This window comes from Argentina silus, assembly GCF_951799395.1.
Source record: "Argentina silus genome assembly, chromosome: 5".
NCBI classification, from domain to species: domain Eukaryota; kingdom Metazoa; phylum Chordata; class Actinopteri; order Argentiniformes; family Argentinidae; genus Argentina; species Argentina silus.
The window spans coordinates 1,722,249-1,742,008 of NC_139659.1; the positions used below are offsets into that span (position 1 = coordinate 1,722,249).

A 19,760-nucleotide genomic window follows, 5' to 3' on the forward strand; every position below is an offset into this window, starting at 1 on the left:
TCCTCACTGATCCTCATCAATACTTTTAAGCACAGACCTGAATTTAAAGGTGTGATCTTTGTGTTATTTTGACTGCAGAAACAATGTGTTAGCATTGATTACTTCGTCTTATGATGACTGATGGATAGATGATTCACTTACTTAAACGAATGGATTTGTTGTAAGTCGCTTTGGATAAAGGCGTCTGCTAAATGCCATAAATGTAAATGTAAATGTGTTATAAACATGCAGGGTACATCTGGCAGGGCTTCATGTTCTGCAGTAGCAGCTGGATGTGTGTCTCTTCTCTCCCACCACTGAGGACTATGACTGTCTGTGTTCACCACTGAGGACTATGACTGTCTGTGTTCACCACTGAGGACTATGACTGTCTGTTCACCACTGAGGACTATGACTGTCTGTTCACCACTGAGGACTATGACTGTCTGTTCACCACTGAGGACTATAACTGTCTGTTCACCACTGAGGACTATGACTGTCTGTGTTCACCACTGAGGACTATGACTGTCTGTGTTCACCACTGAGGACTATGACTGTCTGTTCACCACTGAGGACTATGACTGTCTGTTCACCACTGAGGACTATGACTGTCTGTGTTCACCACTGAGGACTATGACTGTCTGTGTTCACCACTGAGGACTATGACTGTCTGTGTTCACCACTGAGGACTATGACTGTCTGTTCACCACTGAGGACTATGACTGTCTGTTCACCACTGAGGACTATAACTGTCTGTTCACCACTGAGGACTATGACTGTCTGTGTTCACCACTGAGGACTATGACTGTCTGTAATCACCACTGAGGACTATGACTGTCTGTGTTCACCCCTGAGGACTATGACTGTCTGTGTTCACCACTGAGGACTATGACTGTCTGTGTTCACCACTGAGGACTATGACTGTCTGTTCACCACTGAGGACTATGACTGTCTGTGTTCACCCCTGAGGACTATGACTGTCTGTTCACCACTGAGGACTATGACTGTCTGTTCACCACTGAGGACTATGACTGTCTGTGTTCACCACTGAGGACTATGACTGTCTGTGTTCACCACTGAGGACTATGACTGTCTGTTTACCACTGAGGACTATGACTGTCTGTGTTCACCCCTGAGGACTATGACTGTCTGTGTTCACCACTGAGGACTATGACTGTCTGTGTTCACCACTGAGGACTATGACTGTCTGTAATCACCACTGAGGACTATGACTGTCTGTAATCACCACTGAGGACTATGACTGTATGTGTTCACCCCTGAGGACTATGACTGTCTGTGTTCACCACTGAGGACTATGACTGTCTGTGTTCACCACTGAGGACTATGACTGTCTGTAATCACCACTGAGGACTATGACTGTCTGTGTTCACCACTGAGGACTATGACTGTCTGTAATCACCACTGAGGACTATGACTGTCTGTTCACCACTGAGGACTATGACTGTCTGTTCACCACTGAGGACTATGACTGTCTGTGTTCACCACTGAGGACTATGACTGTCTGTGTTCACCACTGAGGACTATGACTGTCTGTTCACCACTGAGGACTATGACTGTCTGTGTTCACCACTGAGGACTATAACTGTCTGTTCACCACTGAGGACTATGACTGTCTGTGTTCACCCCTGAGGACTATGACTGTCTGTGTTCACCACTGAGGACTATGACTGTCTGTTCACCACTGAGGACTATGACTGTCTGTTCACCACTGAGGACTATGACTGTCTGTAATCACCACTGAGGACTATGACTGTCTGTTCACCACTGAGGACTATGACTGTCTGTTCACCACTGAGGACTATGACTGTCTGTGTTCACCACTGAGGACTATGACTGTGTTCACCACCTTAGCCTCAGTTGACCGCATGGTGCAAGACTCCTGGGGGCTGAGCCGGCATGCACCTATGTGTGTGTGTGTGTGTGTGTGTGTGTGTGTGTGTGTGTAATATAATATAATAATATATGCCATTTAGCTGACAAAGCGACTTACATTGCAGTGCTCTTCTGCGCTTGTGTGTGAGGATGTGTACATGTGGGTGTGTGTGTGCGTGTGTGTGTGTGTGTGTGTGTGTGCGCGTGTGCGTGTGTGTGTGTGTGTGTGTGTGTGTGTGTGTGTGTCCACAAATACGATGGACAGAGACACAGCAGCAGCAGCAGCAGCAGCAGAACAGCCCCTGAATGCTAATCAAGGAGCGGTGCTCTGGGTCTGAGAGAGCCTCACAAGCAGCCAAGAAGCATCTCATCACAGCACACACAGACACAGCGAGCCGGGCTGCAACCAGGAGCGAAATACTGTGTGTGAAGGAGAGAAGGTGAGGCTGAGGCCAGGGAGGACAGGATGAGTCCTGCAATGTTCAAGCCCATCGATCTTCCAACAATACACCAAACCTCACTAAAGGTTACAGATACAGCAATTGCGAGATCAAAATGAGTTTTTTAAAATTGGATCAGGTTTTTATTGAGTACATGTGACTGTCTTATTGTAGTATGACCTTACATCTGGTACTGGAGTCAGAGAACACAGTCATTATGGATTTCCACTTGAGTAAATTGTAGGAAATGAAATGTAATGAAGTAAATGAAGTCATTCTGAGACGGGTGGAATGGCCTCTACAATAGGTTGTTACAGGGGGCTCCATTCTCTAGGAAACAAAGTTAGCGGACTTTGATGAATAAGACTGTCTATTCCTACTCATAACCACATGTAAGGTCATACCACAATGTAAATGTCACCTGTGGTCCTCTGTGGCTCAGTTGGTAGAGCACGGCACTAACAACGGTTAGGTTGGGGGTTTGATTCCCGCTGGGACCATCTATACTGAAGTGGATGCACTCAGTGCAATGTAAGTCGCTTTGGATAAAAGCGTCAGCTAAATGGCGTATGTCTGACAAATATACATTGTACATGTGATAATTATGAAATAATACAGACCAACCTGGAGGTGGAATGACTTAATAATACATTTAGAAATAAATATATATACTATAACCCACACAATGACAGATACTCTGAATGCCACAGTATGCACTGTTCATTGCCACTGCAGAATTTCACATTATAGAAAACGTGATGGATCAAGATTCTGGCCTCCCATTGGACAGAAGCTCCTGTTTATACACTGTATTATGCAATTATATCATTTTTTATATCGCCATATCACCATTTTTATTTTTAAATTCTTACTTTGCATGAGCATTATTTTACGGCAAAATGGCGATATGCTATCTCAGAAAGCTAACACAGCATGAAACTTTAAAATACCTTTTTTTGATTCCATACGGAGCCAGGAGAGGATAAGGATGTTATCACCAGCAGGTTGTCTCCACCCAATTAAGAAAGCCAATGTGGGATGAGGCCTGAATAGCTAATTACACACGAGGCAACAAAGCAGGGCATTCCAACCACATGTGGTGCTGGATCATAAAGACCTCTTATCTCCAATAGGAAAATTAGCCTCCAGATTAATTATTTTCACGAAAAAAATAATTCATTCCAATCCTTTACATGTCGTAAACTCATACAATAACCATTGATTAGGGAAATAGAGACTGATGAATGTATTTCAGAGTAGACATTTCTACAGTGGTCTCCCCAGTTTTGTCAAGCAGTAACAACCAACAACCATAGTCAAGCATTATGAAATCACGTTACAGTTGCAGTGCAACAGGTGATGCAGGATTGTTGTGTCATGTGAAAAACTTAATTTCCCATCTTTGTCACAACAAAAACAGCTCCACCCCATTACTATGCAACTACAAAGCAATTAGGAAATGAGTATGAAAAAATAATATATATATGATTCTGATTCTGACTAGATTCCTGTACTGGCGATATGAATACACAGGTAGAAGAGCAACAGAGTGACCCTCCCTACATGGCCTCCATCGTACTCTTACAGTAGGACTGATTTATTATTCGATTTATGACAGACGCCTTTCAACTCCCTCGCTTATCCAGACATCGTGAAGTGCTCACAGACACACTGTAGCCTTGGTTAAGGCAGAGGTCAAACCTGAGCCTCAAACACTATCTTCTTATTTGAAAACAGATAACTCCCTCTAATCCAGTGGCGGTCAGGCACGCACGGAGCAGCACGGGAACTGAGCAGACAGGGTAAATAACGCTAGAATTAAAGGATTGTTTGGGCTAGCAGCCACGATGATGGAGGGTGGACAGGTGTTGTCAATCTGGAGTGGCAGGGGGGGTGTTTATGTAATCCTGTGACATCATCTGTCAGATTGTTAGACTGCACGACTGCAGTAGGAAGGGGAGATCTACTCGACTACAGAGGAGTCATCTACCTGTAGCCTCGTCCCAGACATGTCACACTCTGGCATGACAGAGGAGTCATCTACCTGTAGCCTCGTCCCAGACATGTCACACTCTGGCATGACAGAGGAGTCATCTACCTGTAGCCTAGTCCCAGACATGTCACACTCTGGCATGACAGGGATGGAGTACTTCATTTATCAATTTATTTTTTTCCAAACCTACGTTTCTCCTGACATGTTGCTACAGTGTATCAGTGGAGGCTGGTGGAGGTAGAAATCGGAGGACGGGCTCGTTGTAATACATGGAACGAAATGAGGACTGGAATAATGAGCCCATCCTCCGGTTTCTACCTCCACCAGCCTCCCCTGCGGTACATTCAGTATAATATCCCGCCTCTATATGCTGTATGTATAGGACTGAAACACTGTCAACACTGGAACCAATGTCACCAGAGACTTTGGAGATTTATTATGATGAAATTGGTACATTTCAAACATTTACAATCTGCTCATTGCAAAGTACTGACGTTACTGACCTTGGACAGAGGCCATTTGAGTAATGCACAGGCCAGAAGCCAAGTGCCAAACAACGATAAAATCCATATAATATAATCCACAGGCGCTGGGACAGGGATACATGGCGATTATGAACTAATGGTATATTCAGAGTTCCACATGGCAATACATGTGTCTTTGGTTCTGTGGGCGAGCAGAGATTACTAGTGTCCTTCTTTGAAATGACCCATAAACATTACAGCCGTTGAGTGACAGAAATACACATCAAAATGTGTACATATTCAAACCACTGGATACAGCAATATTTAAACTACTGCTATTTAAAAAGGAACAGCAGTTTTTGAATCTTTTAATATTTACATTATGCAAGCTACTCAAAAAGAACAGTTAACGACAGTATTTGTCATTTGGGAAATTAAAAACATTTCTGTCCGAGGTCATTCAAATGTAAAAGCCCTCTGGATCAAATATGATAAGCTTAGTGTAATATGCCTGTTGTTTTTTGTTCATTTATGCTGAAGGTTAGTCAAGTGCAATCTTTATTGACTTCTGTATCGCTCTCTTAGGGCAATTCCATTGAATTATTTCATTACAGCCATAAATGGAGTGATTGAACTGTTAGTAAATTGCTCCCCATGAATGGAAAGGTACAGTATAGATTCACCCTATGATAAGCTGTTATCTGATTTCACCACAGGTAAGAAAGACCTTGGATGCAATTCCAGTTGTTTACACATACCATAGCCCACATGATCATTTTATGAGGTCGCCACGTTTATCATGACTTTCAATCATATTATGCTTGTATAGGAATTACATGTAGGTCCATTGGGCTCTTATTCTTTATAAATATTACCTATCAATTATCCTTTTATTGCAGCATTTCAGCACAGCATCCAATATCATATCATAAATGAATTCAGCAAAAATGTTGTAACATTGTTGGTAACGTGAGACATATTGCATGAAGTAAACGTTGTAATAATCACAATATAATATATAATTTTAGCAGACGATTTTATCGAAAGCACCTTCATGTGCAATGAGAGCATATATTGTTGTATACTGCATATGGTCCAAAAAGGAAATTTAACCCACTTTGTGTGAAGTCCTTGTAAGTCCCAGACTGTGTTGTTGGCTGTGTTTCAAATGCAACATAATAGATGGCTCCAATTCCTTGTAGTGCACTAGTGTTATAGTTTGCTATTCTGCTCATTCAGCACATTAAACTGGCCTAATTCACATAATCAAATGGCATTGCTGCAGTACTATCAACTCAATGGAAGGTTAATGAGTGCTATATCTGAGCTCCAGTCTGCTGTAACTCACTGAGGGCTCTTAAAACCTGGATAGTTCTCCATGGGGGAGCCAGACGGGGAGGGGAGCCAGACGTGGAGGGGAGTGACGCTGCCCTTTAGAGTAGTGACTGAGCGGTAGACTGCTCCGACAGCACACATGCACACACACACACGCACACGCACACGCACACACACACACCTGGGGGTATTGGGAGACCCTGATTTAACAACGTCCTTGAGGTCCACCACTTTCCAAAGAGGTGACATTGTGCCTGCGTTGCATGTGGTCCATGGAGACTTTATTGTCATTGGGTTAGCCCCCGTCCATTCCTCATCGTTAACGAGTGGAAGGAGGGCCCGGGTGATGAAGAGACTGATGGTGGAACAAGGTGAGATTGACCCCACAGCAAGGACATCATGTGCAGCAGGGGACAATGCTATATGGGAGGTCCCTGCATTGTTCTCCAGTCTTCCCAGTAGCCAGTGAAGAGGTTTGGTCGTGTAATGCTACATTACGAAACAGGTACTATTTATGTTTTACACAAAAATGTTGCGAAGGTCATCAAATACTTTTAATAGCTAACCATGTACCAAGATCACACACCAACTGACACAGTGCTACTCAGTCATTAACATTGAATATTGAATTTCTTCATCGTGACTCATCTGAGGACAGTGACCGGAGATCAATGAGCGTTGGCAGGTCGTATATATCCTACTATACTGTATGAGAGGGGCTTGTTCCATATGCCATAGAGGGGTATTTAACTTCTAACACCCACATCAATAATACTAGCACATTAACGGCGCTATTTTCAGCCGGCGCAAAATGGATGCAAGTCCAAACGGAGGCGTTTATAGGCAACGTGTCGGTGGTAACAGCGCCGAAGCGGTGTCTCGTCTGCGGTGATAGAGGCGCGTTCATGAAAGTCAATCAGTTGTGCTGAAAAATTCTGGCCTTGAAAATACCACTTATATTTCAGACACACCTGCTAGAGTCAGCACCAGTACCCACGTTGGCACTAAGACTGGTTTCTACGCCGTTAAAATAGAGTCTGTGTTAAATCCCAGTCCCATACAGTAGTTTGGACACACGACCACAGTAAGTTGTCCTTAGGATTTGTTATTGTTGCTGTTTCACTTGAATGCACCCCAGAGGCTTTACATTATATTACATTTATCCATTACGAAGGTCTTGTCAATTCAGATTGAGCTGTTATGAAATGTGTGGGTGTGTGACGCATAGTTTCACACAAACAACAACAACCCTGTCTGAGCTCACAGCAGAAGCTTTGGTATCTGGTAGTTATACATAGAAGATGTCACAACATATATCGCAAATTTGAGGTATAGATAAATCGATATACTGCAGCATTTTCCTTTGATTTATGAAGGGAGCGAATCTAATATAACATAGTGACTCTAACCAGTCCCTCCATCATACAGTAGACAGATTCATAACTCTTTTTGAAGTTCGACCCTTTGTGACTGACCTTGGGTGTTGTCAGTTTAATGTAAAAGTCAAAAGAGTGAACTACCACTTTAACGGCTCTCGAGTGGATATGCTGGGGTGCAGTCGATTTATAAAGGCACTTGAAACCTCAACCTCATGTTCCTCAAGTAGCCGACAGTATGCCATCCAGCTGGCATGTCAACTAATCTAATTACCTGTGATGATAATAACTATGAATATTTAAAATTCCAAAAAGCTTTTCATTGTCTCCTAGATATTGATAGGCAATGGCACCAGAAGAAGAATTTGCTGAACAAGTCTATCTCACCAATACACAATGAAAAATTCATACCTCTGAGTATACGATTACGCACATTTAATGCAATATAAATGTCTAATTGGGGGCAGTGGTCCATTGATAATGAAGTAGGAGATCAGCTGACCTCTGTCTCACCCTCACATAACCCCTATAAGCCTTTCAACTGGTAACTGGAAACCACTTATGCAACACAAGATGTGCTCAGCTTCATTTTAAACTGGTGAAAGAAAACATACAGCCTTGTAACCAGACAGAGTGACCATTCTTCGAGATTCACCTTGAGTCTTCCAAAGAGTTATGTTTACATTAAAAACCCAGATTCACTCGCTCGTACAGTAATCTGTAATCTGTAATCTGTAATCTGTAATCTGTACTCTGTACGGCACCTGGAGTACAGTTTCGGTATGGTAGTTTCTGATAGCTCTGCGTCGCCCCACACCAACCAACCAGAAAACAGATAAAAGCGTCTGAATCACTGTCCGATCTGATCCGGAATTCAGGAGCGACTTTTAAAGGAGCCTAGCAACCGAACAATGCAACCTGTAACCAAGCAACTCAATACGAAAACGTGTTTCTAATTGGCTGAACAGACGAACGGACGGTGGAAAGTTCTACTGCTTTTTCGGTCCGTAAAAAAACTGCCGAAACGTCTAAAACCGACACAGACAGACCGACCGTTGTCACCGCCGCTGTCCATCAACGGACGACTCCCATAGAGAAACCGCTGACTCAATCCATAATGAATGGATCGCATAGTTTGGTCTTAGCATGTACTGTAAATACAGCACCTACAACCAGTCTGGTCTGCGTCTGGACTAATGACAGTAAACAGATACGTTATTATCTATGAATCCTGAGTTTTACTGTGCGTTTGAAATAAAACAGCAACATACGATACACAGAGCTAGAAATGCTAGATGGGGCACACAAATTACTCTTCCTCTCCCTATTCTACACTGTACTACAGAGGCATACTGTACATGGTCAGGAGCAGAATCTGTCTTAATACAGTATATGAATACTTTATGACTGATAACTGGATTTGTGGGTAATGAATGGAAATCCCCGGCTCCCCAGAGGAGCCATTTTTCACATCGTCCAGGAACTGCTGACACGCTCTATTTCTGATGACACCAACCCCCTCTCCATCATCTCTCCACCTCTACTCAGGTCACAGAGGCAGCAAATGAACCAGCTCACAGACGCTGAGAGAGTTTACTGTCTATCTATCTATCTATCTATCTATCTATCTATCTATCTATCTATCTATCTATCTATCTATCTATCTATCTGTCTGTCTGTCTGTCTGTCTGTCTGTCTGTCTGTCTACTGCATCTATCTATCTATCTATCTATCTATCTATCTATCTATCTATCTATCTATCTATCTATCTATCTACAGTAGCCTATTGGATACCTTTTTCATACAGTAGTATGATGAGCTATACCATATCTTTATATTCATTATCATAAAGCACATGGTTCACTCAATGGTGATAACATTGCATTACAAAACGACACATAAACTCAGCGTAAATGACAATATGTCTTTTATTTTCTATATTTTAAAGGTTTATTATTTACAAACAAACAAAATAAAACAACAAATCAAAATAATATTTTTTGACAAACACCGTTTGTCTGCATATAGTTGTAAGAAAGTTTACATTTACCTTTCCTTAGTCTGTATCAAGTAACCAACTAATAGTTCATTTTTACCAAGCCTTGGTTAACATGAATGAGCACAACAATGATCATGTCAGTGGGGTTAAAGAGGAGCGTATGGCTCGTTACAGGGTCATCTGTTCCTCTCTCCACTACGCACACACATCATCGGTAAACATATTAAACCTGCACTTTTGGTTTCCTTCTCTGGGCACTGTCTTTTGTTCTTTTTGCATTTTTTTTTTTTCAGAACAAACAAAAAAGAAATATACAAATACAGTATATGTGCTGGTTTGTTGAGAGTCTCCATACTGCTAAACTGTAAGCTTGTTCGTCCGTGTTGTACAGTACATTGTCCTCATCATATGTAATGCCCATTCAGAATGCTAGCTGTGGTTGGAATTGTGGGAAGAAAAAAAAAAGCACATAGTTGGGAAGCTCTCCCTCCAAAGGCAAGTATCAAAAACAGCACAAACCAACAGTGCTGCTATCCATCTGAACTGTGTACTATTTCCTATACATTATGGCATACCAGGATTAAGCGCTCTTTGTTGAACACCTCCCCTTGTTTAGAGCCCCAATAAGGAGCAGGAGGGGTGTTAATCTGGGTGATACATGTCCCTTATTAAACCTATCCACTTCCACTAACTAAAGACTCTGTTTCGGCTTTTAATCAGAAAGTGCAATTCAAAGAACAAAGAAAATTACTTTGAATGTTTTGCTTTGGCCAGTTTCATTCCACGCAACATTATATTCAACCAAACGTCAGTGGCTAGCTACAAATAAAGTTACAGAGGTGCTCCCACATTTCTACAATGTCTCATCAACATGATAACATCCCAGTTCTGCAGAGATTGTAGTTTTTACTGTACATTACCTAATTGGATAACGTTAATGCTTAACTGAGAATGGTAGAACCTTTTATAGAAGGTCACACTGTGTTCCAACACTCCAATTGATCCGAATTAGTCATTTGGCCATCTTCAATGCTTACATCTCCCTCTCTTAAAATATTGAGACATAGAACACATACTAATGAATGCATGCATATGCGCACAGGTGCCAATACACCGAGCTCACACACATTACACAGAAGGATGGAACATGGCTATAGTTTAGGCACAAATACTTAAGAATGTCCTTGTGAAAAACCCAATGCTTCCGTTACACACAAATAACGTCTAGGCAGACAATGAACAAAAACATAATCTCACAATACATTTAACGTCAACATTTTTAGATAGTATCTCTTTAGGTATTTGTGACAGTGCATGCTTTTATGACATTGGTGGATGGACTCTGTATTGATACAATATTGACACAAGTCTGCACTGAAGTACTGTAATCTTTTTAAACTGTATCTCTAAGGGCTTAGACACCGTGAGCTGATGGAGTCTGGCGCCATGAAGACTGTGACTCTGAAAGCATGAGAGGTCGTGAGGAGAATAGCACACTCACATGGCCGTGATACACAATACATCAATTCACCAGCCCATCAAATACAACCACACAGAGGAAGCTGTATTGACTGAAGCGTATTTGATTGACTCACAGCTGAGTTACATTTCTGGACCCCAGAAGGATACGAAAACAAGTGCATAATAAACACACGTTTGTTCATAATTGCGGTATCGTAATTGCAATATGTGCTGTTAGCATGTCAAATATAGTCAGCCTGTTGAAAACGTGATTGATTTGATTGACATTTTCAACACAACCAAGCCAGTGCGCTAAATCATGTTAGAGTCACAGTATTCAGTCAGAGGCCTTCAACATCAGACAAAGTCAGTTTAGAGTCTCTCGGCCCAAACATGATGATTTACACACACACAAGAGACAGAAACCTTAATGCAAACCAGCATTTTTTGCTTTCGTTCCAATTTACACACTTAATATGTTTGAAAATGGGCACCGAACACTGGATTAAAATGACCTCTTCAACAACAAAAGAACAGTTGGAAAGGTCACACCAATCTCTTCCACATGAGCCAACTGTGATTGGACTGTTCACAGTACAGTAATACCCAGTTAACAGCTGAGATGCACTCCTAAACTGCAATAATACACCAGATATTCAGGCATATTGCAGAAAAAGACAAATTCTCTGTCAGGTGGAAGACTTTTCCATTGGGTTGAATGAGATTACGAGGCATTTAACCTGCCACACAGACCACGATCACATTATTTACAACAAACGATATGAAAGGCGAATCAATAATAAGGAAATACAAAAAGAGAAAATAAATCACAATAGAAAACAGAGAAAAACATCCAAATATATCCATAACACATATTTGCTTCTTCAAATTTAGCGGCTTTTTGCAAACTCAAGAGGACAACACAGACAACCAGGAAGTCAAACAGTGAGCAAATGAGACGACGTTACCAACGTAATAACGCACATTCGTTTAGTACAAAAAGTGGCAGATTAAGTGTAGGCATGCAAACTCAGAATAACTGTTAGCCGTCGTGAGGAATGTGTAGAAACACTCACCCAGCACACCTCACAATTAATTATATAATTCTAAAATATACTCCGCAACAAAGGGTATTACTGTATTGTGTAGCATACAGAGGTTGATGATGGAAGCGTCCATTGAAAGCACAGAGCTATAAATAATACTCTTCCGTAGTTGATTATTTTACAGCATAACAATGTGTCAAATGAGTGTTTAGGAGCTGTTACAGCTATTATGAAGTGTTAACAGATTAATCTTCACCTTTCATTCTAGATGTACGTATGTGCTTGATGTGAAATAAAAAACTAAAGAAGGACAGAAATACTATGGGGACAACAAAGGATTCTTAGTATGTCTTCAGAAGAGGCATTTTTCAGTATCAAGTAGTGCTAGCTATTGCATTAAGGTTTTCTTATCTCTAATGAACAGATGTTTTTGTTGTCACTAAATAACTTTTTTTTTTTTTTCGCATATAGATGATATCCAGGTTCCTGATAGAAGTAAGACATTGTTATGATTGAGAATGCACCACACAGTATCTGTAAATACTAGATCTACAAAACTATTTACAACACACATATAGATAATCTTTATATCACAGTCTATTGCATAATGGTGATAATCTTTAGTTTATAAATATTATAAATGTACACATAGTTTTTAAGCAACATTACATAACGTCTATCACGGTCTGAAATTAGGAATAGAAAAAATAACAACATCCATCTCTCTCCTATCACACAGCATCCTCCCTACAAGAAACAAAGAAAGCAGCATTTCTAGTTTTCTATTCCCTTTGGACCCATAACATGGTCATGGTCTTCACGAACCACTGTGCAAAGACATCGTGGCTCAGGAGGATGTATTGCTGAGAGCAACGTAACACCTAGCTACTGTACCTGTGTTGATTGCTGAGAAAAGGGTCCCACAATTTGTAATCGGATTCATTGTTGAGAGTGTGCTTTTTGACAGTTTCAAGGTTTGCTTGCGTTAGTTATTCCACAGTGGTGCCAAATCTGCGTAATGTGAGAAGATATCTCGCAGGTAAAAAAAAAATTCCAAAAGTCTTTGTCAGGATTCACAATGCATTCCAGTTACAAAAACAGAAAAAAAACAACAAACAAAAAACCCCCCGAATTGAAAGAAAAAAATCTTCTTCATACATATACATGTATATTTATATTTTTCAGAAAGGAAGACTCATGTTTATACTAGAGCTTTTAAATAGTCATTGCCAAATATTCTAGTTGGATTTACACATATTTATATATATATTTGTTTAATATACATTCTTAAGTTTAGGGAGAAAATGTGTCTAAAATATAATACAGGGGCAGTCTGTACAGGATTTCTATGAGGTTATTTTTTTCTGAAGAAAACTGGAGAAAACAAAAATACTGTAGTTCATCTTTTCATTTATTTTTTGTATCTCCATAAAAATTAATCAAAACATAGAAGTTAAAAAAGTAAAATGGGATCATAAATTTGATGCAAACCGCATCTTGTCTTGCTCGGTGTCTGTACTGCTCGAGACTGAAGAATCTCTTCTAGAGCCAGGGGATTCCCTGTGCTGGGCTGTAGAGGGCGCTCCCGCTGCCGACGCACGCACCGGAGGTAACGCTCCCGATGACATCTGGCGGAACAGGTTAACCCGCTGGGGCACTGTGGTGCGGAGACCGCTCTGCATACCTGTCCCCTGGACCGCGGCCACCGGGGGGGTCATGGAGGTCATGGAGTCCCCGGACGCAGGATGCGCTCGGGGCCCCAGGGTCATGTCATGAGGCAGGGAAGGCTGGGAAGCAGAGAGGTGACGCACGTCTCGACTCAAGCTTCCCGACTGGAGAGCCTGCGTGCTCTTGTGGATGTCACTCCTCTGGGGTGAGGGGACCTGCTGCTGTGATGGCTGTTGTTGCTGTAGTTGTTGTTGTTGTTGTTGTTGTTGTTGTTGTTGTGTTGCTGAGGCCGACCCTGCTGCCAGTTGCCCGGGCGGTAGTGGTTGCTGTGGCTGCGGCAGCGGCTGTTGGATGAGGGAGAGCTGGGAGGCGGTGGGGGAGCCGTACTGGAAGCTGCGGCCGGCCAGAGGGGTCTGCACGGGCGGACTACACGCGGCCGTGGTGAAAGAGCACGGCGACATGATCGCCCCCTGCTGCTGCTGTAGAGGCGTCTGGGGACTGGGCGAGGAGGAGTTCAGGTTGCTATGGGAGACGCTGGGGACGGGGTAGACACCCGGCCCCGAGGCGGGCATGATGCGGGCGGAGGGGTTGATGGTGGCCGAAGCGCTGTAGGTCAAAGGGGCAGACTGCTGGAACTGGTTGTTGCCCAGGGCAACAAAGGGCGGCTGAGCCGGTGAGTTAATGATGGAGTTTCCAGAGATCGGGGTGGAGTTCATCCCGGTGACCGACATCCCTGCGACCGACATCCCGGCTACAGACTGCTTGCGATCCACCATCATCACCATCTCCCTGTCCTGCCTGATAATCTGCTTCAATATCTCGTTCTCCTGCGTGTTGAACACGCCCGCGTTCAGGTCCTTCTGAAACTTCTGCAGCAGGAGGGAGTTCTTCTTCCCTGTTAGGAGGCAATGGAGAGAGGTGTGACTTCAGCCGTGGAAATCCTGCTAGAACAACACACCAGACTTTCAGCAAGGGTGGGTGACAATGGTGTAACAATGAGTTGAAATGGGAGTGACTATGGTAAATATAAGGAGGTCTAAATGAGTACTGTTTTAACAAAAATACATAACTGACCATACACAGTCATAATGTATGCATGTAGAGATGTAGGTTAGTAATAATTCTGTATATACTGAAAAATATACCCACCAAAGTATACAATGACATTCTGATCATTTTCAAAAATACACTGTGTTGAAATCTAATTTGTAATTACATGATTGTAAGCCCTTCTTTTGGCAACACATTCAGAAACACATTTGCCTACAAACTACCAAATACATATTATGAGGATTCAACTACGATCAAACACATTTCAGCATACTGCACTCCTACAAACTAGTGGTTCTACTACTTCACCATATGTGTTTAATGACGGTTAGTGATAGAAGTATAGAACTTTAAAAGATCTTCAGTTCCCATTCAGTTGATTTTTTATTTATCGGAAGCACTTAAGTTGCTCTATATCTGTGTAGTAACGTTGTGACCATTGTAACAACATTAACAGTAACAGTAATTTGTCAACATGTTTTTCAATTACACAAGTGGAATAGGGACTGTTCCCCGCTCCACTTGCGTAACTACAAGAATGGCTACATGTTGCATGTTAATACAATGTTGTTACTAGAGTAATACTGTACGTTTTACTACACAAATATTACAACCAAATTAAGTGTACAAAAAGCTAAAAATATCATCTGCATAGAGTAACTGTCCATATACTGTACTAGCTCTTCCTTCTTAAGAGGCACTGAAATCTTAAAGGTCTCATTTACAAATCCATCAGGTCAGAATGACTGATGAATGGCTATAATCACAGACTGACTAGTTAGAATTTATTGGATATCTCTGCTACAGATCCATTTGATTAGCTCTCTAATGAACAGCGTAACAACAATGCCAGCTCACATAAACTGTCCACTGTATCTTACCAAAGCAGAACACGAAAGACCCAGTACGACAGCCTGGGTCTCCTTTACCAGTAAGACAGCCTGGGTCTCCTTTACCAGTACGACAGCCTGGGTCTCCTTTACCAGACAACCCAAAAACATCCCAAAATAGCAACTTTGGCGTAGTTTACAGTATTAACTTGTGTGTTTTGCTAGCTGGTGTTGGACATGGCAGTGATGATGGGGATGTTACTACTCTAATTTGGCTCATGCACCCCACTGCTTTGTGGAGTGCTGTAATTATGGTTTAGAAAGGGCATCAACAGCTCACAGGCTCTAAATCACTCTCTGCCTGTCACAACTCATAAGATCTGTGGAAATCAGGACACGATGTCTTCTGTTTGCGAGCAACTCTGTGGCACATCACTGGGGAAGCCACACTGAATGACAAGCATTGATCAGTTAATGCTTCAGTGGTGCTGGTGGCCATGAAAACACTGAACTCCAAATTTGTCATTAGGAAGCATTCAGTTTGATGAATGGGTCTCTTTAACACTGTCTGGCAGTTTTAAAAGAACGGAATGGCTCTACCTCTCTTCTTCAATGAGAATGAATGAGAGATGTCAAGGCTCCAGTTCCACAAGTGGAACTGAACTAAAATGGCCTTTATTTCACTTGTGTTTAAAGCTCAACTAAATTATTAATTCATGAATTACTATGTGAATTAACATGTTAATACAGTGTTGTTACTAGAATAATTTAAAGTATATATAACTGTCATAAAAACTAAACTGAAAGTGAATTGAAATTACTGAAAGGGGAAGGGTCAGTGGGGAGACAATAGGGCAACGTAATGATAGAAAATAGATTTGAGGAGAAAGTCCTGGAAAATCCATCCCAAGTCGTGGTTCTTACATAATACCAACCAGAAAGGCAAAATACACCTGGACTACTGTGATGCTAATGCTAGCAGTGGCATGAGCATCGGCAGGTGTATCAAAAAAAAAAAAAGATTGATGATGTCCTTAAACTGGGTAAGATTTGTGTGAGAGGAGTCCTTTCTCATTCTGAGGAATGCCATCCGTCATTTGCCGAGTTTCGCTTGGGGTGGCTAACTGCTAATGCTAAAGATGGAGTCACTGCAAAGCTACCGTAGACTTACATGAAATCTGAAAAGATGTGTGGATAGTTAATTTCTGCAGATGGGGAGTATAACACAAACATGTTACTTATTATAAACATGGGAGAAGCTGTTGAAGAATAAGGGGCATTGTACAGCAAGTGAAGAACAGTACATTTCACAGAGAATTTAAGCATATTTAGAGTGAAACTGAGGTTTGTTCGTTTATGCAGAAGGCTGCACTGAATGTAGCTTACGCAAATTGAATTGGGCAACAATGTTACAAGTTATAATGCTGTATGCTCATTGTGACATATATGTGAGATCACAACATATTAGTGCATAAGCAAGGGTATTATTAAAAGTAAATTTGAAATCTCTGTCTAAAGCAGAGGTTGGATTAAATTAAGACTTTGAATAAGACACACAAATATGTTTTTTTGCATGGCTAGTTTGCTAATTCCTAAACTCACAAGTGGGGTCAAAAGCCCTGATGCTTGTTTATAGACACCTGATTTCTACAGAAAACCCCCAACATGCTGAGCACGGTGTAAGCCTTGTCACCCAACATTTAACTAACTGAATGGTCTTTTCCTAAACACACTCAATTTCCTTTTATGGCACTTCTGTTTAAAGGCAACCTTTGGCTGTTTACCCTGTAGAGCACTAAGATGGCTTCTCCATAAAGCGTTTGTCATCTTGCTGAGCAAAACAGATTGGACTCAATGGCATGATAATAGGTGGGGGAAATAAACACTAATAAAACAAATGAAACAGGGAACAGAAACAAGCAATAGGAACGAAAAAACACTGACATTGGTTATAATGACCCACAAAGAAAAATAAACAAACAGGTTTCTGAGTTTCTCTGTCCTGAGTCTTGCAGACTTGTAAGTTTAGGATCTTAAATGCCTTTCAACGCTTCCTTTTTTCTTTTTCTTTCTTTTTTTTTTAATTAACTTCAGTATAGTGCTATTCATGTCCTTTGAGGTTGCAAACATTTATAGCATTTTAAATATACATATAATACATAATACATCCCAGAAACCTGCACTGGTTGATAGATATAATATATAAATTCGATATATTTACTTGTCTTAAGAAATTTGGTGATTCAACAAAACAAAATGGAGGTCAGAAACCTTCCTGACCAGTGATGCAGTATTCTGGTGAGCGCTGAAGAGAAGCACTGCAGTTAAAGCTCATTGACTGTAGTTTGACTGTGACTCTAATCAATTAGGTAGCTTGATGAAAAAGCTCATTAAGTATATGACTTCACGCCTTTGATTTCTTCTCTAGCGGAGTCTCTGCAGGTGAAGCTCTGCCTATGGTAATTAATCAGGGGGACAGTGAGGCATCTACGCAGGGTGCATTGAGCACAAGCACCATGGCCGGCGTTATGTCAGACCAATCTCTAAAAATAGGAATGACATACAGTAAAGCAACTTCGGCTTCTCTCTGCTCAAACCGTTATGTCATACGAAGGCAAACTAGTCTCCACAATAAGGTTTTTTGAGGGTTTCGTTACGGAATCAACAATTTCAGACAAATAACCTTTGTCTGACCTGAAGTCATGAAGAACATGAAAAACTGATGAAAATGGAATACCTTAAACCGCATGTCGTCAAGAGAGTGGTGTAGAGCTGCATTAATGATGTCATAGTTAGGTACTTACTAATCTAAGGACATGGTATCATTTGAGAATACAGTTTGAACAAAGAGAAAATATTCAATACAAATGTCAGACATCAACAATTCAGGGGTCTACATTGTAAGCTCTTAAACTCTAGCATGTACATATTGTAGTAAGATTGAATGGTTGAGATGCAAAATGCTTACAGATACTGTGCAGTGTGTCAAATAGGCCGAACATTACATCAGATTCCTTTGTTTTAATTGCATCTGCCAGATTACTCTTCTACATTATCTGATCTTTACGTTAAAAAACTGTATTTCCACAATGTCTTACCCTTTATGTTCATAATAAAGACCACTTGTCACCCTCATGTGCAGTAACAGGTTTACTTTCAATGAAAGACTTCACCAGCCAATGTAACATTGTGAGTTCATGCTCTTGAAGATGTATTTGAGAGCGAATCCATTTTTGTGAGCCTCTGGGTCATTTTCCCCCTGTGCGAATATTGTAATTGGAATAAAGCGTTTACCTGCTGCCTACTCGTCGGCCAGGACACTCTTGAAAACGAGATGTGCTCATCTCAAGAGGAACTCCTGGTCAAATAATTTTTAGATAGAGATAGATACATCAATTGTGCAACATGTTATTTGTTTCAAATGCATGTTATTTTTTTTTTTAAGAACCAGACAAGCACTTAACCAAATGCAGTCCATATAAACGATACATCCAGCACTGATCATGACATTGTTTTTTCCCTTGTATGAGACAAACTCCCCTTTTTGAAGTCCAAATGAACAGATTTAGTCCATAACACTTCCGTTTATGAGAAGTGTTATCGTAGAGCAGGCAGCTCTCATTTTTGAAGTGTTAAGTGACACATGTTGGCTGTTCAAAAAGCCAACCTAGTTGCTTATAGAAAAGGGCAAATGTAGATCACGACCGCAAAGGTCAAAGGGCATACATTTTCGAGGGTAGACACCTCCTAATCTACAGGGCAAATGGAGCTCATGTTTAGCCAGCTGGTCAAAGATATGCGAGGACTCGCAGGTCCAACAAGATGGTCTCAGCAGCATGACATACCACATTAGCGCTGTGGATTAATTTTGGATTGGTCTATCCCAACCGTGGTAAATGATTGGTCTATCCCAACCGTGGTAAATGATTGGTCTATCCCAACCGTGGTAAATGGTTTTATTGATTGATGCTGACATGCTATGTCACAATAGTATTGCAATGTTGAGTCAATACTAGGTGTGCAAAGTTAGACCAACAAAGACACAAAACCAAACCAATAAGAAAGAAAAAAACACTAGGAGGGAAATACAGACCACAGGTTTCATCGCTGTTTGAGACAACATTTGCACACTATCGTTTAGCAAATTCAACATTCTTTTTTTTTGTCTTCTCGCAGTCGAATGTGTTCTGGTCAGGTTATATTTGACTTCTAGAACCTCTAGAACC

General features: G+C 41.3%; 1 protein-coding gene across 1 annotated transcript in view; it reads right to left on the reverse strand.

Moving 5' to 3' along the window:
- Positions 1-13,458: 13,458 nt before the first annotated feature.
- Positions 13,459-19,760, reverse strand: part of hcn1 (hyperpolarization activated cyclic nucleotide-gated potassium channel 1) — a gene marked incomplete at both ends in the record, with an annotated part of 67,184 nt that continues 60,882 nt past the window's right edge. Inside the window, one exon of the mRNA XM_083669529.1 lies at positions 13,459-14,549. Within this exon, the coding sequence (XP_083525655.1) occupies positions 13,459-14,549 (1,091 nt within the window). The remainder of the gene's footprint in view (positions 14,550-19,760) is intronic.